Source organism: Corvus moneduloides, chromosome 12, assembly GCF_009650955.1.
Source record: "Corvus moneduloides isolate bCorMon1 chromosome 12, bCorMon1.pri, whole genome shotgun sequence".
Lineage (NCBI taxonomy): Eukaryota > Metazoa > Chordata > Aves > Passeriformes > Corvidae > Corvus > Corvus moneduloides.
Genome location: NC_045487.1, coordinates 5,803,359 through 5,828,710, shown reverse-complemented (window position 1 = coordinate 5,828,710; position 25,352 = coordinate 5,803,359). Strand labels below are relative to the sequence as shown.

General features: G+C 41.1%; 2 protein-coding genes across 2 annotated transcripts in view; one reads left to right on the top strand and one right to left on the bottom strand.

Annotated features, from left to right (window-relative positions):
- WWOX (WW domain containing oxidoreductase) overlaps positions 1 to 24,420 on the top strand; it is a 489,613-nt gene extending 465,193 nt beyond the window's left edge. Inside the window, exon 9 of the mRNA XM_032122101.1 lies at positions 23,333 to 24,420. Within this exon, the coding sequence (XP_031977992.1) occupies positions 23,333 to 23,521 (189 nt within the window). The 3' untranslated portion in view covers positions 23,522 to 24,420. The remainder of the gene's footprint in view (positions 1 to 23,332) is intronic.
- Positions 24,156 to 25,352, bottom strand: part of MAF (MAF bZIP transcription factor) — a 185,034-nt gene continuing 183,837 nt past the window's right edge. Inside the window, exon 3 of the mRNA XM_032122104.1 lies at positions 24,156 to 24,644. The gene's annotated coding sequence lies outside the window, so the exon portion shown is untranslated. The remainder of the gene's footprint in view (positions 24,645 to 25,352) is intronic.

Sequence of the window (25,352 nt, the reverse complement as noted above, 5' to 3'; positions counted from 1 at the left end):
TGTCTGAGCAAGCTCTAAGGCTATGTTCATGCATCGTTGTCTGATGGGGTTTGTGTCTGCCAAAAATCTTATTGCCCCCGGCTCACGTCAAGCGGCACGTCACGATCGCTCTGACAGAACTGCTGCCACTGCTGCCCTAACACAGCTCTGGCAAAATAAGCTTGGCATCCTCAGCAGCTTAAATAATAGGTCTCTGCTAAGGCAGCCTCCAACTGAATCATCTGAAGGATTAGGAGAGCAGCTGGGGCTGCAGGTAGTGCAAAGTGGTACCTGCTGGCAGGCAGGGGATGATGAGCAGCAAGATGTGGGGCAGAGGTTCTGACACCTCCGACTGACATGGAAGGAGACAGTATAGGACTTTGGAACATACTCTATGTGATCAAACTTGGCTCCCCAAAGAAATTTCAGCCACATCATCTATCCACAGAAATGTACCCTCTTAGCTGGTAATGATTCCTGGCTCTGTGGCAGCATGAAACACAAAAGTACATTAGGCATCAAGATGCCCCAGGAGCTTGACACTGAGCAGATGGATGACACCCAGGCCCTTACCCCAGAGAAACTACAGTGTAGTTAGGAGACTACACTGTCCATAACTTGTTGCTGAGAAGAGTCTACATGTTCAGAACTAGCTAAATTTTATCTGGGTTAAGGCTCTGTCTTGTTTCTAGTAGATTTTTTAAGAGTCTGTTGCTATTGTCCCTTTTCTTAATGAAAAACATGCATCATCTCATCATGCATTGGTTTCCTCCTTTATCTCTTCTGCGATACGAAAGGCAGAGTGGTGGGCATCCTGTTTTCTCCCACGCCGTTGTAGTTGTTGCTTTCAGAATAAGTTGAGTTTAAGCTCTGAACTGAGGAGGAGTTCATTGCTGTCCTCGTGTTGGTTAACAGTTACTCACGCAGAGCCCCTGGGATGACTCAGCTGAGCGTGGGCGGCAAACCAACACAAGTCAGGATTGCCTGCACTCTATACCCAGCATCTATTCTGCTTGTTCAACCATGGCCTGGACTGTTTGGAAATGTGAGGACTTTGTTTTCTACCTTGTATGTTCATATTCTAGGAATAAAGCACATCTTTTCTGTAAACATCTGTCAATCAGATAAAAATTACAGCAGCTTCTCAGAGCATGGCTTGGCTGTGCTGCCTGTAATTTCAGTTGTCACATGCAGTACACCTTGTGCAGCAGGATTTCATTGCTCTCAATTGCCAAGGCAGATTTCTAAGTGTACATGACATGTAAATGACACTGGTGTCACTGCACATAAGCCTGTGGTTGTGCTCGTGTCTGTTCCCACGTGTGCTACCTCTGAACCTGCACGTCGCAGGCTCCCCCAGTCCCATCTGGGGCCCTGGCCATGGGATCAGAAGCTGAATGATTCCCCTGCAGCAATGTCTGATGGAGGGGTGCTGGCACAGCCCATGGCAGCAGTGTCCCCGGCTGATGTTCCTTCCCCAGTGCTGAGTGAGAGGCCAGGGATGGGAAGTGGAATAATTGGTTCTGATTGAAGTGAAATTAAAATTTAGAACCTGGGTAGCAGTGGTGATTTACAGCACTGTAACTGAACTATGCGTTTTAATAATGTATTTCAGGTCCTACAAAGATGGAAGAAATGTACCAACTTCTATTAGCCAAAAAAAGAGAGGGAACTTTGCATGGAGGTTCTTGTTCCAAAAGGCAAATTTCATCTGAATTTCTTCGTCTGATCATCTCAGGAAACAAGAAAAGTTTAAATGTACTTTTTTGTGCATGTGAATGACTATCCTGTCTCTGGTCATGAGAATCTAAGTTCAATTTTTCACATTACCATTTTTTTAACTCCTCCAGTACACCAGCTGGCAAAAAGTACACAGAGAAGGTATTTAAAGTCATTTAGGATATAAATTTTTAGTCTGTTGAATTAAACTCTTCGTATCAGAATCCCTGGACTTCCAGTCAAATATTCTTTTTTATATTATGATTTATGACCTGAGTCATAACAAAATTCTGCCCTATAATTTCAACCCTCAAGGAGAGAAGAGGTAGACAGGTAATTTACAGGTTAATATTTTCTTTAGGTCTACATACCACTTGTTTATTTAGAGATAATTTGATTGAACAGGCAAAGAGCATGTGAGATGGGGTTTTGTTAATAGTGTGTTTCTAGATCAATCATAGTTTGATTAGAGGAAGTCCATCCTGTTATCAAATATATTTCTTATCAAATATTAATTAGACATGTGGACAATACTATGAAGCTTCATCACTTTGTCACAATGTTCACAAGCAAGTGTCATTTGCTTTGCGTTTTAACATAGATTTTTGATTTGTTGAATTAAGTGTTGGAGTTTTCTTTCACTAAAATAAATTTTAGAATAGTTTTTCTAGTAGCAAGACATTGAAAACAGACCCCATCTTCTCCATTTCGTAGTCAAAAGCTGGAGAAATACGAATCATGAATCCAGTTCTGGAGTTAGGCTTGATGGGTTCATGGGAGAGATGAAATTTAGGAAGACTGTAGAAAAAATGGAAACAGAAAAATTGTGAGGCAGGCTTGACAAAATGGATTTCTTAATTAGTTAAATCACCCTTGGGATCAGAAACTGGAGCTGCCCATGGCCTGCAGTCAGTAAAGGGGTTCTCTCACCTTTCTCAGTCTCTGATGTTGACACCAGGTATAACAGAGAAAAACATTTTGTTATAAGATTCAAAAATCCTGCCTAGCCAGGATGAGGTGGATTTAAACCACCATGGTAATTCCTGAATCAATTTGATTTCCAGATTCTTTGTGTTGTAATATCAGGGAATCCCAAGCAGACAAGTGGTTGGTTTGGAACAGATGAACCAGAAGGAAAGGAGATTTAAGCACGGGAATGCATGGGAAAAGAAAAGGAGTGAAGATCAGGAGGAAAGAGTTATGAGAAACTTCTGTATTAGGATGTGAGAGGGATGATAATTTATTTAGTTCCTGGCACAATGAAACTGCTTAGAGGGAGAAGTTATTAGCTCTCCTTGGTCATTAAACCAAATGGAGAATTTGGAATGCAGACAGCAGGGAAAACAGAGGTTTTGAGGAAGAAGATGACTTACTCTTTTATTAGAACTATCTGAACCCAATGTAATTGCCATCTCAGTTCTGGAATAGCAAGTTATGGCTTTTCAGAAGCAAGGAATTTAAAATGGTTAGCTGGCCTTCGGAGTGGTGACGTGTAAGTGCGTGCAGCAAAAGCAGCAGTTGTGGTTGTGCTTGCTGGGGAGCATCTGAGGAGGATGTCGTGCAGACTGACACTGACAGCATGGCAGTTTCAAGGGGCAGGCTTGACACTGCTGTGGTACTCCCTGCTAGAATTGTTTGGGGTCTGGTGGCTCACCAGGAAAGGCAGGAGAAAAAATTGCCACTCTTTTGGGAAATGTTGAGGACAGATTGCTTTGACAGTGAGTAAATCAGGATAAAACCCTGTACCCATCATCTGCCTCTTGTTTTGCCTGTTATTTCTTTGCAAAATGATGGAAAACATTCATCTGAAACACATGTCTAAGCATTAATCAGGCCAAACCCATCAATTCAACAGTGATGCTCTATTTTATCCAGACTGTACTCTGTAGCAAGAAGCCGCATTATTTCTGCACAAATTCTTCTCCCTTTTCCTGATTATTTTTGCCTTTCCGCCTTCTGACTGGTATTTGTTGAAGATATCTATGCACAAAGAGCCTTTTTCTCTTGTGCCCTTCCTGCCCACATATTACAATTGAGCCCAAGTAACACGACAAGCGGTTGCTGTAGAAGTTACTGAGATATAAACAGAGAGACACAGCCTTTGTTATCTAGACATGAAGGAGGAAATGGAGAGTGGGGAGGGGCGGGGAGATTTTTTATTAACTTGCAGTTAGAATGGATTCGAGCTGCAACATCAGTGGAAAGGTATATATTTACCTTTAAGTGCCTCGCTTAGTTCTGTGTGTTCATATGAGCTCCCTTTTACGTTGTGCAATTTCTCTCACAGATTCCAGAACCCCCCCTCTCCAATGGACTCTTGCAAGGCAGCAGAGCTAGGCCATCTTAGCAGAGAAAATTACAAATTACTAATTTAAGTGCTTCTTAGAATAATTTTCTTTTTGTTTTGTATAATTTCCACACTTATAAAATCAAACTCTCAGTTAAATGTTTATACAGTAATTCAGCCAGCTTAAGCCATCTGCTAGCATGGCATCTGCAAAGCTGTTTTGTTGCATCCTCGGTATTGTTTCCTTCACACATTTTGTAGCCTGGTATTTTGGTTGCAAAAGGATCATTTTATTTTTCAACACAAAAGAAGTGCTGTTTATATCTCTGGATCTAATTGTCAGCTTTATTTCCAAACTCTACCTCAAATCAAGTTCTTATGCCTCTAAAAACCTTATTCTGATTGACATTTACTTTTCAAAACCTATATTCAGTCTTATCTTGCTCTTTTATTATACCTGCCTCTATATCAGTATTTGAAAAAATCCTTATCATTTGTGAAGAGTATAGGTGGGCTCAGAGCATTAGTATTCATACTTGCATGTTAACAACTGTTATAACGTGTACCAGAGGGAAAATATTATTTCTTGTAAATGCTCAATAATTACAGTCTTTATTGCATCAAAACCTGTGTTTTGACAGATAGTGGAAAGCTTTCAAAGTTTGTGTGGGATGGATGACAGCTGCAGGTGGAAAATATTTTTTTAGATATTGGGTTTTCTATCCCTGATACTGTAAATATTCTTCCAAAATAACATTAACCTTCCACACAGGGCTGGTAGTGTTCAATGATAATACGTGTATTAGCAAAAGATACCTGGGAAATAACTCTTAATGATTCCATCTAATTAATCTATGGCTGGGACATTAACGTCTCTTTTCATTAAGTTAGGAAGTATGAAAGACTAGAAAATTACTGCTGTGCTGGATTTAGTGCTTTAGGTATAATTTGAATGGATGTGCTAAATTCTTGGTCGTAACTTGCACTAACACCTAGTCTAAGACAAATTAAAAGGGAAGCTTATCTGCTATTGCACTTTCCAAGAATACCTGGATGCTTTTAAGCCATTTGCAAGCGTATGCCTTTGTGAAGGGATTTTTTTTTTTTAAACACATCCTATGAGACACTCTCCAATAATTTCCAGCACATGTGATATCTCAGGTTTTGTAAACACCAACACACAAGATGAGGCTGGATGGTCATTTTTTCTGTTTTGCTTTTCTTTTGGTTTATTTTTTTAAGTGTGCTGTCTTACTGGATAAACATTTGCATTTGCAATGAAGTCGTGTCAACCAGTAGCCCACTGCACTGCAAATGAGGTCATGAGAAGTCTGAGAAAGTTCATCTGAACTTGCAATTCTTTTGTTTGGGGTGGGATGTTCTGATCAAGTTTGTGCTACAGTCAACTGGACCTAACACCATGATTCGTGCTGAAAGCTGAACTCATGTGTTTTAAGAGTTTAACGAGCACAATAGTGATGCTGCCTCCTCATTTAGACACATTCTGGGTTTTGTGTGAAATGCCTGAGCCTCTGGGGTTTCAAGTGTCTCTTGAATGTCAAGATACCTTGATAACCTAATAGGATTTCAGGTTTTCAATGAGTTTGAGAGTTATCCAGTTGTGTTTATTCCATCTTGAACACTATGTTGGTAGTGTTTGGTCTATTGAAATCAATGACAAGGCTCCCACTGACTTTAATGGGATCAGAATTGCCAACCTAGAGAGAAAAGGCAGCAGGATGTAAGATTTCTGTCAACTGCCTTTAATATTGCATCTAAATTGAGAAGGCCACTTCTCTTACTTGGAGGTTGTGGGGATGCTAAAGTGTACTTGACAGTTGTCTTGCCAAGAGTTCAAGCTGATTGCTGAGAAGTAGCTCTCAGCAGCCTCTCTTAGACCGATAGTGAATGCAAGTTGGGCTTGAGCATCACTCCATTCAGAGTGATTAAACAAGGCAGAGACAAACTATCTGACATCAAGTGCTGCCACGTTTTATTAGCCCCTTGCATCACACAGAAGGCCAGAAGGCACCAGCCAGATATGTGGGCAGATATAAGATGTTCAGATTCCAGCTATGCTTAACTGATAATACTCCTGAAAAACAAATTAACTGTGTCTGGCTGCTGCAAGGGTTCAAATCTGACCTTTTATCCTTTTTTTTCAATGATTAGATGGACCAGCCAAAACTGTAGACCCCAGCACCATTTCAGATCACCAGTAACTTTCTGAGGAAGAATCCTTTTCCAAGAAAAAGTCCAAGGAGCTGAGACAAAGGGTTTGATATTGTACCTGGAACGCTTGTTTCACAGATGGGGCTCCCTATGGAATGTCATTCCTTGAGAAGTCAGCAGGGGTCACTTAAGTTCATTATTTTGCAGCAAATTCACTTTTGGACTTGTCAGAAAGTAAGTGCTAAATGTCCTTTAGGTATTTATCATTTATGCCACTGAGTAATTTTCCCTTCTGTAATGTAACTGGGCTGAAAAAAAGTGTTCAAAAGTATGTAAGGAGAGTTAGATAGCACAGTTCCAATACAGCAGAACACATATTTCACATGTTGCCAACTGAGAAAGATTGTGCCACTTAAGAGCATATTGCACTTTAATAGAAATTTATTGTCAAAAGAGTATCCTCCTAGCAGGATATGGCATTGTGGCAAAACAGGAGATAGAGATCTTGTTAAAAACCATCATTTTTACTTGTATGAAGCAAATGGAAAAATACTGAGATAGAGTCAACTGACTGGCACCACCAGGAAAGGATCTTCTGTGTGTTTGCTGGGAAGCCAGGCACATTTCCATTCCTCCTACTGGAGAAAGAAGGAGAGGTGTGTATCCCATCAAAAGAAAGCATTTCTCTCTTTGAGTGACAGCACACATGCACACTCACACTGTGGAAATTCCTGCAGCTCCAGCTTCCCATCCGAGGGTCTCCCCAGGCTCCCTTCCCTCCCACCACTGCTGTGCTCAGCCCCCTCCTCTGCCCTGGCCTCTGAATGGAGCATCTTAGGTCTTCCATCAGCAAAGCCTTGGCTCCATTTTTGGAAAGGGATACAGATCCAAATATTTCAAAAGCTAAATTTCCAATGTTGGTTGCTTCTTAGAGGTCTATTTAAGGAGATCATTTAAAAGGAAGACCTCTGAAATCCATAGGGACTCCAGCAGAAATCCTGGAGTTTTCTATACATTTGCTTTCTATTTCAGAATTTTTCATGTAGAGCAAACAACTTATTGAAGTTGCAGTGGAATTCCCCGGTTTTCAAGGTGGGCTCATCAGAGTCCACCTTGAACATCAGCTAGAGGAGTAGCTCAAAAAAACCTTTGTGATGAGCAGGATGTTACCTTGTTTATGAGAACACCATGCTGTTGTCAAGAAAAATGAGGTTGTAAAAAAGCTGGGATAGGAAGAGCCTCAAATTTTTTTTGAAGCATTGAGTGTCATGTGTGGGCTTGGAGCCAGAGCTCCTTTAATCCTGAGTTGGTGCTAACTAAAACTGACTGGTTTATAAATGTCACACAGAAATCAGAATTGCTTGGTGCATGATCCAGAAGATCTCTGCATTCATCTATTTTGTACCCAGAGCAGTTTGGAGCTGTTCTAACTACCTGCCTAACTTGATCAGGACATGCTGTTTTCTTGGTGAGCCTTGGCATTGAAGGTTCCTGCTTTTCTGATAGTGCCAGGACATGGAGCAGCAGGGCTCTCTGAGCTCCCATCCCTCAGCCTCCTCTTCCCTTGCACTGCAGTTTTTGTGGCTAGATTGAGTGTGAGCTACAACAAAAGGAAACTAATGGTTCTCCCAAATTAGACTGTGTTTTGCCAGAGGAGTTTAAGAGGCTCATGGCTTAGTATAGCAGCTTTGGCATTGTTAGTACTGCAGCAGAGAAGGCTGTCCAAGAAGCCTGGCTGAGGCTGGAAGGAGGTGCTACAGACAAATGAAGAGGACACCATAAAGCCTCTAATGCTCCCAGAGATAAAGCACTGAGGGAGCTAATCAGGGACACATAAATTATCAGCATAGCAGATGTAAGAAAAAGCATTGCACAAAGAGTAAAACAGAGTTCAGTGGAAGTAGGTCTGACCAGATGTGCAAACACACACCTAGGCTGATAGAAATAGGAACAAGGAATATGAGTCTTCAGCAAAATTTAGGGTGACCCAGTAATGTCATTCCTGACCTTGCCTCTACTGTGGAACTTAAACCTGACTTTCTTTGCTCTCTTGTTCTGCTATTGATTAACCTGGGCATTAATGTTCTCTTTTTACATTTCTTTTTCTTTGCTACTTGGTTTGTTGCAGTTAATTCATTGCATGATTGTCCTAAAAGAGCAAAGGGCCTTCAGCATGGCAACTGAAAGCACAGAGATGCAAAGGTGCTTCATAGTCTGACAAGGTCAAGAAGTATCAATAGCTCAATGCACAAAACTCTGCTACTAAATATGAATATGATGTGTGCATGAGGATGTTGACGAGCAAAACCAAACAATTGAATGAAAAGTGGCTGTAGGAGCTCAGATACTTTATTAGTGTTCATTTGACATTTTAAGTGAGCAACTTATAAGTATGTAAATATACACATGCACTTTTGAATTTCATCACTGCAGAAAGATAACCTGCTGCTGGGCAATATCAATTCCTGCATAAGTAGAACTGCTGTTGGACATGTACTGATTTCCTAATAATAGTCAAAGTGATCATTCAACCTACATTTAGCATGCTGGGATTTAAAATGCAAAACAGCAACATACTTCATGCAAATGCCAACTCTGCCTATGTTCTAGGGTGCATGTCCAGAGGAGGAAACAATAAGTTTATTCTTCTCCCCAATTAGACTTTTGTGAAGGGCTCAGTTATGTCTCCAACTATCACATTGAACATGCACTAAAGCAGCACATTAATGTGCCTTTTAATGCTTCTCAGGAGTAGATCAAAAGAAATGTCAGGTGCACTTTACATTCCTCCTGTGATGTGTCTGAGGCTGTTAGTGCATCACCTCCACAAGGGCCGTTGTTCCCAGCCTGCCTTGCTCGGGCTGCGGGCGCTGTGCTGGGACACTGCCCTCTAAAAATGCCCAGGGATTTGCTTCCATCCTGCTACACCTTGTGTCTTGGCTCCACAGCTGGAGGAAGCCAGTAGAGTCATGCTGCTGTCAGCAAAAGAGGGGTTTGGCCTTTGCTTTTCAGTGGCAGAAAGAGTTGTTGAAATCAGTCCTGGAGAAAACATCTTAAAACTTAAGATGCCGGAAAATGGAACTTAATTAATGGGAGCAAACTTGCAAACCTCCACAGCAAACTGTTATTATTTTGCTTGCTTGCTTGAGGGAATATGTCAGAGCAGTGTTTACCTTTTCTTAGTGCAAGCTTGGCTGTTCTACCCATCATTTACTTTTACATGATTAGCAGGTGAAGTTGTAGCTCTGTCACTCTAAACACAGGGTGCTTAAAATGTGCAAGAGAAAACTTTCCATAGCCAGGACAGCATTGCCATTCCACTGGCCCTGGGTCCCTTGGCTCCACAACGGAGTGGTGACTGATGCAGCTCATTGTTAGCATGTGGCTCTTGTTGGAGTATGGGGCTAATATTGGCCAAAAGATTGCAGAGTGCATTTGGCATGTGACGCAGCCAGGATGTTGCGGGCACCCTCTGCTGTACCAGACACTGACAATAGAGCTGGGCCTCTGAGGTTTGCAGAGCTGAGTATAGCTTAAAAATGGAAGATAAACAGCAAAGAAAATGTACCTGGTGTCAGCTATAGGGGCAAAACTGCAAAGCAGGAGACAAGGCTAAGGAAAGTATGTGAGGAGCAAGAAAACAGAAATGCTGCAGTGTGCAGGATGACATGGACGAGGACAAGAAGCTGGAATTAATGCAGAAGTGGGGAAGCAGTGAGAAGGGTTCAAGTTTTGTAACAAAGTTCATTTCTATATGTTTTCCTCTTTCAAATGGATGCTTTGAATAAATAGTACTTTCATTTCCCATGAGGCAGGGGTGAATAATAAGTACCTCATCTGGGGATGCCGATCTCCCCAACATCAGTCATCTGCTTGCAGCCTTACACTCCAGCAGTGCTTTGGCTGAGCAAATTAGCCTGAAGTGTTGTGCCCTTGGCTGGCAAATCCTTTCAACCTGGTTGAACGGACAAAATGAATACCCAGATTGTTCCTACGTCTGTTATTCTCTCGTGTTTATCTGGCTGAGCTGTCAGTCAGGCCATTATAACCGTGGTGCACACTCAAATGACTTGTCCACTCACAAAAGCAGAGTCTGTTGATGATAAGCTAAACAAAACTGGAGAGCGACTGTTGACAGAGTTGGGGATCTTGCAAATGTCTCAGGTAAAAGCAGAAATGCAATTTGGGAAGGTACAGACAGAGCTTTTCTTAGGCGTGTGTAGTTTTTAAGTGTTCACGGGGATTTGTCGGCAGACGATAAACGGGCGTTTGTAATGAATTGGGTTCCTCTCTACTTTAAACAAATTAAGCGGCACGAAGAAGATTTCTGAAACTTGAATGTGAGGGTATATTGCACTTCCAAGAATTAATTAGCCTGAAAAGACATAATTTACTCAAGCAGACTTTGCCAGGGCAGAGCGTTGCTGCCCCAGCCACGGGAGGAGGGACAAACACCCACAGTGCATCAGGTGGGCTGCACGGGGCTGTGGGGAGCACGGCCAAGCCTTCCCAAAGGGCTCTGCACCGTCAGCCCTGGGCTTTAACTGCCCTCTTTCTGCTTTTCAGGACCTGAGGGTTTGAACGTGGCTGTTGCTTGCTCCTTCCTAGGCAGGGAGGATGTTTGCATGATGGGAGTGTATTAGTTTTACTCATGAAAAGAACGGGGCTTCTTAAATATCCAGCAAAGCAGTGAATGACACAAATGGAGTGTTGTATGAAGATTTATTTTATGAGTTTTTCCATGAAGACCCTGAGTTAGAAGTAGGACTCTGAGCCACTCCTGAAACTGATTTGATTGCATGATATTGAATAATGCAGTGCCTTTCTGCTGAATGGGACTATAGCTAAAGCCACTTCTGTCCTTTAGTCTGATGTTTGTGGCAAAAATTAACAAGTTAAAGTTTTCAGACTGTGAATGTGAACAGTCTCAGGTGTTTGAGCAGTACTGAGTCATATGACAGAAATTGTCTCCTTCAGCTCCTTCCCAGACAGAGAAACCCAGCATCTTACTTTCTGCAGTGGAGAGAAAAGACAGAATTGAGTAAGACTGCAATGGTTTAAATCCTCATAAGTGTCATGAAGAGGCAGAGGAAAACTTAAGCAAAGAAGGTCCTATGTCTTGCTGAGAGTTTGTTAAGATGCACAGTTAGGGAGGGAGATGCTGCTGAGAGCATGGCACAGCAACAACTCTTTTATCAGCAGCTGGTGCCTTCAAAATCCCAACCCCAGTAGCCTTGTTGGCGGTGATGATAAGTGTAACGGATGGAACAGCTATTTTTCATCAAATGCTTGTTAGTCAATTTATTAGACTCCTAATATCCTAATGCACTCATTTGGCAGGCATCTCAGCAAACGAGGCTCACAGTGGAGTGTATTCACTCAAAGTCACGGTAACTCGCAGGTTGCTGATTTCTCATCAGCACTCAGAAGATAATTTGCAAATGTGCCATTTATCATTATGCGCTTTGTAGAAGCAGATCTCATGAATGGGATAAACAGATAAGAGAGTCTAGTAATGAACATTTCCTTCCTAAACAATGCTGCCGCCTTCTAGAGTATTATGTTTTATATACCTCGCAGATGCTGCACCTCTTTGTGCACCTGAGTTTGCCTGTGCTATTGAAATAGCTGGGCACACAGTTTTTTAAGGATGGTTGCTAATGCACTTGTCCATCTCTCTGCTGAAGGAACGCAGAGTTGAACCAGGTTAGACATTGTCTGCTGGAAGACATAAAATCTCTATTTGTTGCAGTTTACAAGCAATGGGCATGTGTAGACTTCACCGTGAAAAGCCACCACTTACCTTCCAGCTTTCCTTTCCTCACTGGAGACACGAGCATCTGTGAACAACCACTGTTAAAGCCAGCAAAAGGATTATTCAGAGGCAGGATGGTGAGGATTATATGGTGGGGGCTGCTGAAGGAGCACTTTTTTCCACACCAAAGACAACAGGCTTTATGGATGCTCTGACCTGCACTGCCGTTCACCGCTGTGTTTGACTTTGCATCACTGGTTGCTTTTTATTTGCTTGTTCACTTTTTACTGGGAAGAAGTCGAAAGTAACAGAAGCCCAGTGATCAGTCTGCAAATGTGATTCCCATCTCCCTTTGTGACATTCAGGGTGGAAGCCCTGCATACAAATCATTACTACTTATTTTAAAATCACAGATGTGATTTTATTAAATGAAAGGTGTAACAAGAAGCCCAGCAAAGGCAGGAGCCCTTTTGCCAAATGGCTCTGTGTATTTAGCTCTGTGACTGCTCTCCAGCAGAGCTGGGAAACCATGCAAAGATATTGATAATTGATTCCGTTTTATATAAGTTAAAAACTAGCTTTTCCCTCCTAGTGTGAAGGTAATGGGTTTTGTCTGTAGAAAGATAATAATTCTATGAACCATTTCGACGCCCGCTACTAAAGAATAGTACAGCTTGCACTTGAACGTAATGCCCGTGTCAGCTCAGCTTTTTAAACATTCATCTTAAAAGAGTCTTCAAGGACTGGAAAGAGATCTTCCCCAGACGCCAAGCTAAGTTTGAGGAACTTAAAAAGTCATGAAGATCCTGTCAATTAATGTGTTTATTCTCATACGCCTACTCTGGAAAAAAACATCTTCAGACATGAAAGCTGTTTTCTTTCAATTAAAGAGTTGTCATTGCATTTAGTTTTCATAGATAATGGAGAGGGGATTTTTTCTCTCCCCTTTACTGTATTGGGGGATAAATGCATCTTTTTTTACTTCTTACCTTTTTGCTCAGAATAATCTTCATTTATTGCATGAACAAAAAAAGAGAAGGAAGAAGAGAGCTAAATTGAAGCCTTGTCTCCAAATCTGTATGCAGGAGGTGACTTGATTTAGAAGCTTTTGGTAATTTCTTTTTTGTTCACACTCCTTCACACCCCTTCCTTGCTTCCACAAGCAGTGTTACAGCACGGAAGGGAGGAGATGGAGAAATTTATCAAGCTATTTATCAAATTATTTTCACAGTCTGTCAAAGTCATAAGCATGCTGGAAAAGAAACATAAAGAGCGTGTTGAAACAGAGGAGCACGTCTGAGTGAGCAGCCGGACTGCAGCACAACCGGAGACCTGGGGACTGCTCTTGACTGTGGCTGCATCTGCCCTCAAACCCAGCCCTGACACCTGTGGCATTAAATCCTGGCTTGACAGATTGTGGACTGAGGAAAGGAAATAGAAAACATCAAAACTGGCCTAGTGGAATGTGTGGGCTTTAGAGCAAGAGGATCTTTAAGGTCCCTTCCAAAATAAACCATTCTATGGTTCTGTGACTCTGTGATCATTAAATAGAGGGAGAGATCAGAGAGAAGGGGATAGACATCCCCTCTCTGAGTCTCTGCTGAGATTTATAGCTGGGGATGGTGTTGAATCTAAATGGTGCCCATCCTGGGGTGAGGAGTGAATCGTACCCTGAGACAGGACACCATGCTTTGGAGAAAACAGCTTGGAATGTGCATCCTTGGTGATGGGTCTTCGGAGACAGCACTGGCAAAGCAGAGGGAAAAATAAAAAAAAAAAAAAAAACAACTGAGAGTGAAGGAACCAGTCTAGTAAGAAATCTTTAATTTCTAATGAGCTTTAAAGGATTTGAGAGAGTTGATTTTTTTTTTAACAAACCAGTTCAAGTACATGCCTTCAGATTATAAAAGTACCTGAAATTGCCTAGAATATCAGCATGCATAGCTTGTTAATATTTACATATATTTACATGGGAAAACAAGAGAAAGATCTACAGTTATTTACAGTCTACATAGGAGAAGAGAAAGGCAGCATAATTGTATTTCCTAAAATACAGTAGTTGAATAGTCAGCACATGCATATTAAGATATATTTGCATGATAGAACGCAAATGTTTTAAGACATACCTTTTTAACTCCCTATGCTAAGGTATAATAAAGGTAATTTTTTTGTGTTTTGTTTCTAGTCTATTTGCATCAAGTGCTTTAAAAATGTTCACTAACACAGCGGCGGCATTATTTACCCTGGCAATTAAAGCAACAGTACACACGATTATTTCCTACTAACTAGCAACAAGCTGCTGGTGAATGAAATATCTATTGTTTCTCATTATCCATCGACCAACATACAGGGATCTCTCCTTGTAAAGGCAGTGCCTAAGCTATCACCATTAATTATAGAAGTAATATAAATGAGACTCTACAGTATGTACTAAATGAAATATTAACAAGACCAGTGTCTTTGAGCCTGAAAGATGCACTAACAGGGCACACTTTACAGCAGGCTATCTATGAAAATCACACATACATAATACAGGAGTGCCTGGCTTACAGCTCTAAGCCTAGATTTTAGAGGCCCGTTTGCTAGATCTGTATTATTGCAAAATACATTCCCTTAATTAGTTTCTGGAAGACAGAGTTAATAGTTACTTTCTTACCATGATACTTCCCCATCATAACACCCTGTGTTTTTTCAATGCATTGTGTTATTGAACTGTGTATGTCTGTATGTGTATGATGTGCATATGTGTGTGTGTTTATCAACAGATGAAAAACAGTCTTTATCTTTAAAACCTAAACAAACAGCTCGTTAAATATCTGTCCCAAAAGGTCACTTCCTTAAAAAGCATTGTGTGGCTTTTTTTTTTTAACTCATGTCTGAAATAAAATTCTGCCTAAAAAATTATCTGTGCAATGAAGGAAGAAGCCAAATGTCAGCATTGCGATGATATTCTTTGCAATACTGCATATGAAAAAGTCTAAATCTGGACTAGTAACAGTATTAAAAAGCTATATAAATATATACAGCATATACAGTACTGTATGTATACATACATTTATATAAAGTATATATATAATTAAAGTACAGCAAAAACATAAAACATTTCAATTCAGCATAAGTTAAAAACAGAAATGATTTCAATGAACTCTCGTCTGTGTATGCCCAAACACCAGCCAGACCAGTTCTGATGATTTAGTTGTAGCAGTGTATCTAATCTCTCTTTTTTGGCAGGATATGTTTATTGTCAACAACCTATTTGCTCAACATTTTAAATTGCCCTTGCCCGGAAGAATCCACCTTTAGCTGGCAGGTTATGTGTTTCAGGAGAAATTCCAATCCTCCACAGGATTTCTGTTTTGACCGTGGCCAACAAGTTGTGATAGTATTTGTACTTGTGATCACGTTTGTATAAATGTGCAACACAGAGGGTGAGCTGCCGTGGATGCTCAGGTGGGAGCAGCCCCCAGCAGGGCTGGGGTGCCCAGGGACTGTCCCTGACATGCTCTTTTCTTCTCACTCCACTGGCCAGTGCTGGTACACAGGGCAGGGAGCAAGCAATGGACTGCAGCATCATTTCTTCAACCTGATCTCACCCTTACCCTGTTACACTCTAAAATGAAAATCGGTAATTTTCCTCAGGGATTTTTCCCAAGTCTAGAAATGAGCAGAAGAATGCTGCATTGCTGCACTGCTCCACACCAGCCTGTGAGAAAAGATCGTAGACATTTGCATGCAGTGTTCAAAACTGCCATTTCAGTGGAGCAATGATGTCTTAAAAGTGGAAATCAGGTGTGAATGGGGGTTCAGTGGGCTGGAGAAGGAATTGCTGCACTGATGTGCCTGGAAATATGGTGTGTTGATAAAGAGCCCTGTGAGGAGTGCTGCTGCTCCTGCCCTGAAATGCTAATGGAGCAAGGTAAAGCCACAGGCTTCATTATAGTTTTTGGAGCTTAAGATGTCTCTGTGTCAGCCTTGAAACATTTTTCAGAAGCTGATTGTGGACTTTAATAAGATTCTGGGAAAAAAATAAATACGGTACTGCCTGTGGGAACCAGCTCCCTTCCAGGTGCTGTGGCAAAAGCTTTTAAATTGCACAGTCTGGTGTTGTCTTAACCATTGTGTGATTTTAGCTGAGATATCTGTGAGGGGCTGGCAGATACAATACCAGACCTATGGGATATATGTGCCCTTCTGAAGGACAGCTGTGGAGCACGTGGGATATCCTGAGGCAGCTCAGATGTCTCAAGATCCATGTTAGGCAACTGAATCCCACCCCTGGTATGCCATGGTGGCTCTGCCTAGCATATGCAAAGGGTGGGAGAGATGAATGCATGGATCACCCTTTCGGGGACTGTTTCCCTCTAAAGCATCCATTTTTTAATAACTCACTCTTGTTTTGGCTAGTAAGAGTTTTACCAGGTTCTCTGTGAGCTGGGCAAAAATGGATGTGAGAGGGAGGACACTGGAACAGGACCCAGAGTAGCAGACAGCTTCACAGGTTAAAGAATTAAGTTTATACAGTAGAGAAAAATAGGCATGATTTTAAAAGATAATTACATTTTTGTCAGCTATTTTGCCAACCTTGTTCTACATCTTCTACACATTTTAACAATGGTTTATACTATAACACTTTGTACTTACACAGTGCTTTTCCAAATTAAGTGTCAAAGCACTCCATAAATCTGAACGACTCCTCACAACACCCCTGTGAGGTGGGTAAATAAGAGTACTCTCCCCATTTCATAGCTGGGAAAAGTGAGGTACATGGAGTTGAAGTGACTTGTCCAAGCTCACTAGGGAAGGAAGAGTCAAAAAGAGGAAAACAACCCAGTTCTCCTGACTTCATGTCCTGTATTGTATTTTTTTTTCTCCTGTGCAATGGTTGCAGACAATCTGTTTGATACCGGATGTTGGAGGTTGGAAGTTTTCAAGTGCTATCATTGCTGTAATTGAGAACATACGGGGGGTTGCATAACACAAACAACATGGTGCATTATCAAAATACATTTATTACAATGGACACGATTTCTTTTGCAAAGTTAAAACCCAGAATGTAAGTTAAATATAGCTGCATATACTGAATAGTTGAAATAATCACTAGGTCTTAATGCCTCGGCAGTTGAAAACAAATCCTCTTTCGTGAACTACTGCAGTTTCCTTACTCAAAGAACATAGCACACTTATCTCCTATAATGTATGTAAAGAATACTGTAAATGTGTAAGGGTCTTAATGACACTAAGAAAAGTTACAGCTTGAAACCAACTATGCTTTGCAAGTAGAGAAGCTGATGGAGCTTTGAGTCTTTGTAGTTGGGAATTAGTTGAAAAAGGAATACATCAGAAGGAAAAAAGCAGACCTTATAGATTTTGGTTTATCCGTTGTATTGTCTCCTAAGAGATGCTTTGCTGGTTCAACTGTGGTGATGGGAGAAGGGGAGGTGGTTGAGCACCTCTGGTTTAGATGTGGTTCGGTGAGACCTTTGAAAAGACTGTACATACAGTGTCAGTTCAGGTCACATTTTCCTGCTGGCACTTTGGTGGAAATAGGACCTGAAGTCAACTGAGCCCAATTTGGGGTTTAGATCATATTTGGCAGCTCCAAAGTTTTATTCTTTTAGCTGCAGATATGATTTCAGTTTCACACTCTCCCAAAATAGCAAAGGCAGGTCTCAATTTCATATTTCCTTGCTGAAAAAGCAATCAAGGAATCCTGTTTTCCTACAGGACATTAATACACATATTCTGAGCATTATTCATAAGAAAACCGTGCATCTGGGATTGCTCTGAGTAAGAGGACTGCAGCAGGAACTGAACAGTTCTCCTGTCATCTCACAGGCGAGACTAAAACTTGTTCACTGCATTGTTGGAAAAGTGACTGTTCCTCACAGCTCTGAGTTATCCCAGTAGGAAAAGGAGCAGAGTAATGCCTGACACTGAGAAGTAGCTCCCTCAGCTACAACTGGCCTCAGCCATGGGTGATATCACCAAACAGCTCTTAAGATTGCTCCTAAAAACACTTTAGATACTGAGGAATCCTGGAGGTTGAATGAGGACATGAGGATTTTAGATGTGCTAGTGTTTTTCAGAAAAGGTCCTTGTGCTCCATGTTGTTCACAAGAACTTGGGCTTGATGGGAAAAAAATTACCAATTCAAATTACAGAGAAAGGAATAAGTATAGTTTGAGAAAGCTCTGCACCTCAATCCCAGCTGGGGTTTGCTAGCAACACCAGAAGGAGACAAATCTGTTCTGAGGGCAGTTGTCTCCCAGCTGCCCCCAGGCAGCACAAACCCCACAGTGCCCACCCCAAGCATCAGCATCAGGCTCACCACAACCTCAGCCACTGCTCCAGTCTGTGGAGCCTCTGAGAAGGCAGCAAACCTGTGCTAATTCCCACCAGGTGGAGATGAGGCTCGAGGAATGTAAAACTGCAGCTGTCACTTTAGGGTTTGGTTTGGATAATTTGGAATCGATCATTGTGGAAACAGATTCTGTATAAATTGATATTCCAAGGAGGTTTTCTATTTTGCATCAAATCAGGAAATGGCCACTGCTGAAGCCAGCTGGTGAGGGGTATTTCCCTCTATCAGAATGAACTCTTCAGGGTGCTTATCAGGGGCACAGAGAAGGTATGGGACACCCCATTGGTTTCATATCTGGAATAGGTTCATACTGCCTTTGTTGCTAGGTTAGGTCAGTGGTTGAACTCGATGATCTTCCCCAACCTTAATGACTTTATGATTCTACCTCACACTGCTGTGTAATGAGTTATTTGGCTGTAAATGGTATGCTCACAGTGCCTTTGTGTGAATCTGATATTTTACTGTAAAGGATGTGTTGGCTTTGTCTAATAGTCCTGGTATAATAACAGGAACAGCCTGAAGAGTTTTAAGGACTTGCCTTCTTATTTTACTTGAGCTGCTTGCTTTGAATCTGGCCCTTGTCACAAATACTCTCATGTCATTTTGAATTCACCTCTTTCCAGTGGCCATCTTTTAAAATGCTCTGTGCTCAGCTTAACCTCAGGCTACGAAGATAACTGGCCTTTATCCTTAATTTTTCATAAGAAAATAAACCCCTCCTTTTCAAATAAGCTGATCCCATCTCCCTGGCAGACAATGTTGAGTGCTGTGTGCTCCTAACAGAGTTTAGAGTGGATCCTATTCATTCATAGTTGATAAATATACAGATAAGTTATGGCTTTGTTTCTATTATTTATATGCTTGGAATGTAAACTTGCTTCAGAACAAAAGTCTAATTTTAGAAAATAAACATGCATTTGAAAGTAGACAAATCTAAAAACTAAACATTAACTGTGTAGTATGGTTTCTTATCAGGAACATAAATGGTATCTCAGAATTCTAACGGATGCATTACATATATTAATGAAGGTTTTACCATGTGCTCTATCTCAAGAACCCCTTTTCTTTTACTGTATTCAATATTAATTTGCATTTGGTGCCTTCAGTTACAAATTGACTGCTAGCAGTTATGAAATAAATGCCTATGAACTAGTAGCTACTTAGGATTTTCAACTCAACAAAGGATTTTAGAAGGGTGGATAATTTAGATCTTTGAGCCTCAACTATAAATAAACAGCAACTGCTGTATAAATCCCACCCTGCTGCAGAGGAAGATTGTATTACAAAACTGACAAATGATTTGCGGAAGAGAATGATGAACCCTTATTACTAAGACACTCTTCAACTTAATCCAAAACAAGATTCTTGGGTAATTTTACGTGTGCTGGAAAGATTGATAGCGTGGTGCTTGCCCAGCAGCTTTCAAATGTTTGACTGGATCGGAAATGGCATTGAGGCATGATTAAAGATTCAGTTGGGCTTCTCACAAATTCTTTATGCTGTGTATTCATTATTGCAACCCACTGCCTTTGTTGCAGGTTAAAGAAGGCTGACCCCAGCTCTGGTGATTAGCACCCTGTACAACTGATGGACCTGTGGAAAAAAATGTTGAGGTTGCCTGACACTTTTAGCATTGTTTATCAGCTGAAATTGTTGGGGGGGGGAGGGGGGGCTTAATCACAATGGATCAGGGAGAGTCTGTGACAACTGACAAGCTCATTGTTTAAGACATTTTTTAACGAAGTTGTTAACATTAATTCTTTTATATAGTACTCTAATCTTCTTCAAATTATGTTCTGACATGGCACAAACCGCTTGGCATTGAAAGTCATTCAACAGTGATTAAAGTGCTCTTTTTATTGGTTTAAGAATGTTTCATCTTGTATCAGCAGTATGGAATTGTTTACTAATTAGATTCCCTAACATCCTCTGCTGTTGTATGCTGATGATATGTGAACAGGAAAGCTGATGAGTAAAAAATTAAAACTTGTTACTAAACTGTCATACGGCCCAGCATATAAAGATGTCATTCAAAGCACTGTGTTCATAAGGGATAAACAATATTTGCTGAGAAACAGAGCCGTTTCTGGCTAGCAGTGCAGGCAGTTTGCACTTGTCTGCAGCTGTGGCTCCTTGCAGAGGTTTGTGGGATCGGAGTCATAGATGTAAAGGAGGGATTTATCCCTCGGGGACCTTCCCATTCAGCATGGCATATATGAGGCTCCTAGACATCCCACTTTGGGCAGGAGGTTGGGCTGGAGACCTCTTGATACCCCTCCCAGCCCAAAGTGGGATTTGATTCCTGTGATGCTCACTCCCCTCTGTCCTTGGACAAGTCACTTAGGCAGATCCTCAAGTGTCTGAATGCAACCAGCTCACATTCAGCAAAGTGAATGCTTACGTGGCTCTGAGAATCTGGGATTTACCTTCTGTTATGTAGTTTGCTGTCTGACAAATTCTCCTAGGCTTGATGAATTCATGTTTGTCCAGTGTTGTGAGATACTAAAGCTTTACCCTCTATCATTGAAGGGATAAATACGACTGCATTTCTCTTAAGTAATAAGAAAAGTACTTTTCTTTCAATGATAGAACCATTGAATTTTCTTCTTCCAAAACAGCCAACATGATTGAAACATTTAGAAAGAAGTAAGGATACACACAGCCAAAAAGCAAATGGCACGTTGCTTACATCCAGTTCTCAGCAAAACACTGGAGGCATCGCAAGATAAAGTGCTTTGGGCTTCCAGCCACATAATCTTTTATCGCTTAAAGTAAATATCCTATGCTCACACAGGGAAAACTATTCTCTTCTTCTGGAGTCTAGCTTGTGTCAATGCTCAAGGTATAAAGCACTACTGTTGTGCTCTGGAACGTTTTTCTGCCTGCTGAGAATTTTGCTTAAACTTCGTCAAATTCGACTCATTTGAAAAGATAAATTATTGTTTGGGTTGGATTTTAAACTGGCTCTGATAAACTTCCATTTTATGAATTAGCTAAATTCTATTAAGAGATAGCCTGAGTTTAGCTTGGCTGGACGGATGCTTTTCAGCAATAGCTTGAGGGCTCTTGCTCTGCATTGAGCAATTTAGTTTAATTTTACCTTTCTAATGAAAGTCCAGTTGAATTGCTTGCAAAAAGCTAATAATACTCTTTAGGGGCTTTGAGGCATTCTAAACAGCTGAATACTGTACTGTGGAACTTTATAGGATAGTTGAAATGAGCATAGAAATTTTATTGTTCTCTATTAATATTATTTTTAGTAGAACTCTCTTCCGTTTCCGCTACCAACTTTAAGATATTTTCTCTTTTTTTAAAAAAGATACTGGTTTAATAAGAGGATTACTATGTATTATACTAACTTTAAAAATATTTTGGTCTCTTGATAAATATATGCCTTTCAAAATACTTAATACAGACAGTTGTGGTTTACCTTGTGATGGGAGATCATTTCTAAGGTGTGGAGTCATCATTATCAGTTTAATCCCATCTGCTGAGGAAAATGCATGTCTTGCAAACAAATATGCACTTCTTTGCTGCTACAAAGTTGAGATGCCTCAAATAAGGAGAATGGGGGCTTTTTAAACTGCTTCCTGTCCTTGAAGGATGAGAATGCAAAGTAGAGGTCTTCTGCAGGTTGACCCCCTAGCAGCACCCTGAGTTTCCTTGGTTGTGACAATGAAAGGCCAAATAAAAGAGGAGTGGAGGAAAATCACAAGAGGTTGAAGCCTGTTCTCTTTTCCCATTAAATTATCTTAATGCGGCAACAACTAATTTCTCTTCATTTACTTTTTCAATTGCACTTGGCAGCCTCTTTATTCTGATTCTTATCAGCTCATAATTAGTTACCACAGAAAGGACTAAGATGTACATAAATAATCATAAGATGCCAGATAAACTCTATTGGTTTTAAATTAGTGTTGTGTTTTGCTAATGCGCTCTCACCTATTATTTTTAATTATAGTTTACAAAGCAAAACAGCTTCTTGCCCTCTCTCCAGCTGTTCTGGCACTGTGCTTTTAGTCTGTGCCCGGGAATAGCCCATCACCCGTGCCAGGGTGCTTGCCCCAACCCTGTGGCCTCCATCTGCAGGTTTCTGTTGGGAAAATTCAGAGAAACCCATTCTTCCTGTTCTAACATAAGTTCACTTGGTATTTAACTAAAAAAAAAAAAGGGAAAGGGAATGGGAAAAAAAAGGAGAAAGCAATAAAAATAAAAAAATCCCTTCTGATCCACAAAAACCTCTAATCTACCCACTCCATTTCTTAAAGCATTATAAGACATGAGAAATGGTTGTTACAGAACAAAACTCCACTGGAAAGCCTCGTGTCTCTGCAGAACCAGCCCCTGTCTCTGCCTGCAGCAGACAAACGCTCTCACACGGCAGCCGTGACAACTGCCATGGGGAGACTGGTGATCCAAGATCCATGGGCAGGTTTGGCACCAATCCCGACTGCACTTTACATGATAGGTCTTAATTGGAGTGCCCAGGTTAATTTTGCACAAGAGGTTTAGAAAACCCAAACAAACCAAATCCATCTATCAGGCTGTGTTGCAGGTCGGGACTGGGCAGTGGGGGTGCCCGGGCATATGGTCAGTGATTTCTGCGGTGCAAAGGGGAGTTTTGAGGTGCTGCTTTTAAACCTGGCTTAACTATTCTGGTGTCAAACACCACCTGGGCAGCCCCTGCCACCAATCCAGGTTTTTAATGAAAAGGGGCAAAAAACCCGAGCATGGGGCTGTGCTTCAGGATTCTCTTTTTCTTTTCTTTAGCTCTAAGAGGGAAGGAAAAGAAAAAAGTCCTCATTGAAGTGGTTTGTAAATAAGTGTCCAGGAGGCAGGCAGTGCCTTCAGCAGGGCTGCAGCCTTGTCACCAGGCAGGTTACCCTGCCAGCCATGGTGCTTTTCCAGTGCTTGCACGCGACGCAGCTTCAAAGGGCTGCGGTCGAAATGGCAACGATAATAATAAACGATAAAATATCTCTCTATATATTTATATAGTTTTGCTTATTTTATCTCTCTCTCTTCTTTTTTTTTTCTTTTTTTTTTTTTTAAATTCCAGCAACAAGGAGCTGCCACGACTGTGTACTGTGCCACGGCGGCGGAGCTGGAGGGCCTGGGCGGGATGTACTTCAACAACTGCTGCCGCTGCCTGCCCTCGCAGGAGGCGCAGGGCGATGCCACGGCCGCCGCCCTCTGGGAGCTGAGCGAGAGGCTGATCCAAGAACGACTTGGCAGGCAGGCCAAATAGCAGGGAGCTCCTGGAAGGATCAAAACACACGAGTGTGTGCACGCTCGAAAACTGCCAACGCTGGAAGCTGTCCAATCTTATCATCTAGAGGGTTTCCATGTACCTCAGATACAGATTAACCAGTGTTAAATGAAATAATAGCAGTCACAACATAGTGAAAAATGTTAAGTACTAATGGGAGATGGGGAATACTGCGGGTTAAAGGGACAATGCGGCTTCCTGGGGCTTAGTTAGTCTCGGTTCTCTTTCTTTTGATTATAGCCTGTTCAAAGTGTAACCCAAGGAGGCATCTTTTGTCTTATTTTAGAAAAGCAATGCTGCAGATAATTTCTGTCGTTTTGATTAATGGGTAGGTACATAGCCCAATATGGGATTTCCTCCTTATTTTGATAATTACTGTCTGTTAGGCTTTAGGTATTGATTGGGAGATGGTAGTTGTGTTGATTCTTTTTCCCTACAAGGATTTTATTGGGTGTGGCAAATCAAAAGATTATTGGGGAAAGAAATCTTTTCTGCCCTTGGCTCTTGGCTGCAAATACATCTGCGCTGTCTAGAAAAGGAAGGTGCAGGAAGACATCTGAACGTAATGGTAAAGTCACAGCTAATTAAATATTTCTGTGGTTTTTTTTTTTTTTTAAAAGATTACAATAAAAGATATGTTGTAAACCATTCCCTAAGTACTGTTGAGTTAGCAAAGATGATGATGTCTCCTTAAGAACACACAGAGTGTAATCAGGGGCTTAAATGGTATTTCCATCCATTTCTCAGTTCACAGTTTTAAGGAGGTTTTTTCCTTGAAAGTTCACAGTTTCTCATTTCTCCTCATACTGTATCCCATTCCAAATCTGTCTTTTTTTTTCTTTCCTTTTAAATTCAATAAAACAACATGCTTGCTTGAATATTGTCACCTGAAGAGAAAGTTTGTCTCATTTCTGTAAATGTCTTAGTTCCATTTTTTTTAGAAAAGAAAACTTGAGGAAAAATAAAGAGCTTCTTGTTGATGCCAAGAAAACGCTGTTTTTTTCTTGTTTCTTTCTGAGTTCATTTTTTGTATTTTGTGCTTTGTAGCTGTCTTCTTGCCAGAAGGTTGTTCTAAGCCATCCTCAGTCCAGCATCACATTTTCTGTAGACAGAATATAAACAAATAAATAGGACACATTGTTAATAGAAGTTTATTTGATCCCCTTATTATTTGTGCTTTATTGTTAACAGTCTGCCTTCCATGATTTTTATTGTCTGCAATCATAGTGGACTGGATTTGTTGTTGAACAGGAGTTAAAGTCAAGGCTTCTGCCCAAGTGCAGCCTCAGCTGCTCCCTCCTTGTCTGCTTCCTTACCTGATGCCACAGTCTTTCCCAAAGCAGCAGTAAAGAATATATGGCCTTTTTTTATCCCTGCTCTGCCACTTCTGTAGCAACAGCTTCAGAAGACAACAAATCCTGCCCACTCATCTTCCTCGACTCTCTGCAGCCCCTTCCCCAAGGGCAGCACATCCTGCACTGAAATGTTTGGTGGAATAAAGAAATAAAAGGGGCTATTCCAGAAAGAACAACACCTCTTTTCAGCCTTTTGCAGAGTGAAAAAAAAAAAGGTCTTTCTTTTCTGCTAGAAGTTTTCTCCAGTCTGTGCTACGCAGACCAGATGCTGGTGTAGTGCAATGTCTGAAAATTCATGGCCTGGGTTGAAGGGTTTGCAAGTTGAAGCGATGGTTACAGCCAAATTCCTTGTATTGCCTGGAGTTTATCTGGGGGGAAAAGTGATTAACTCCTGTCACCTGTGCAACAGCCCTCACACACACATTATTTTTCCCTTTCATAGCCAGACAGAATTA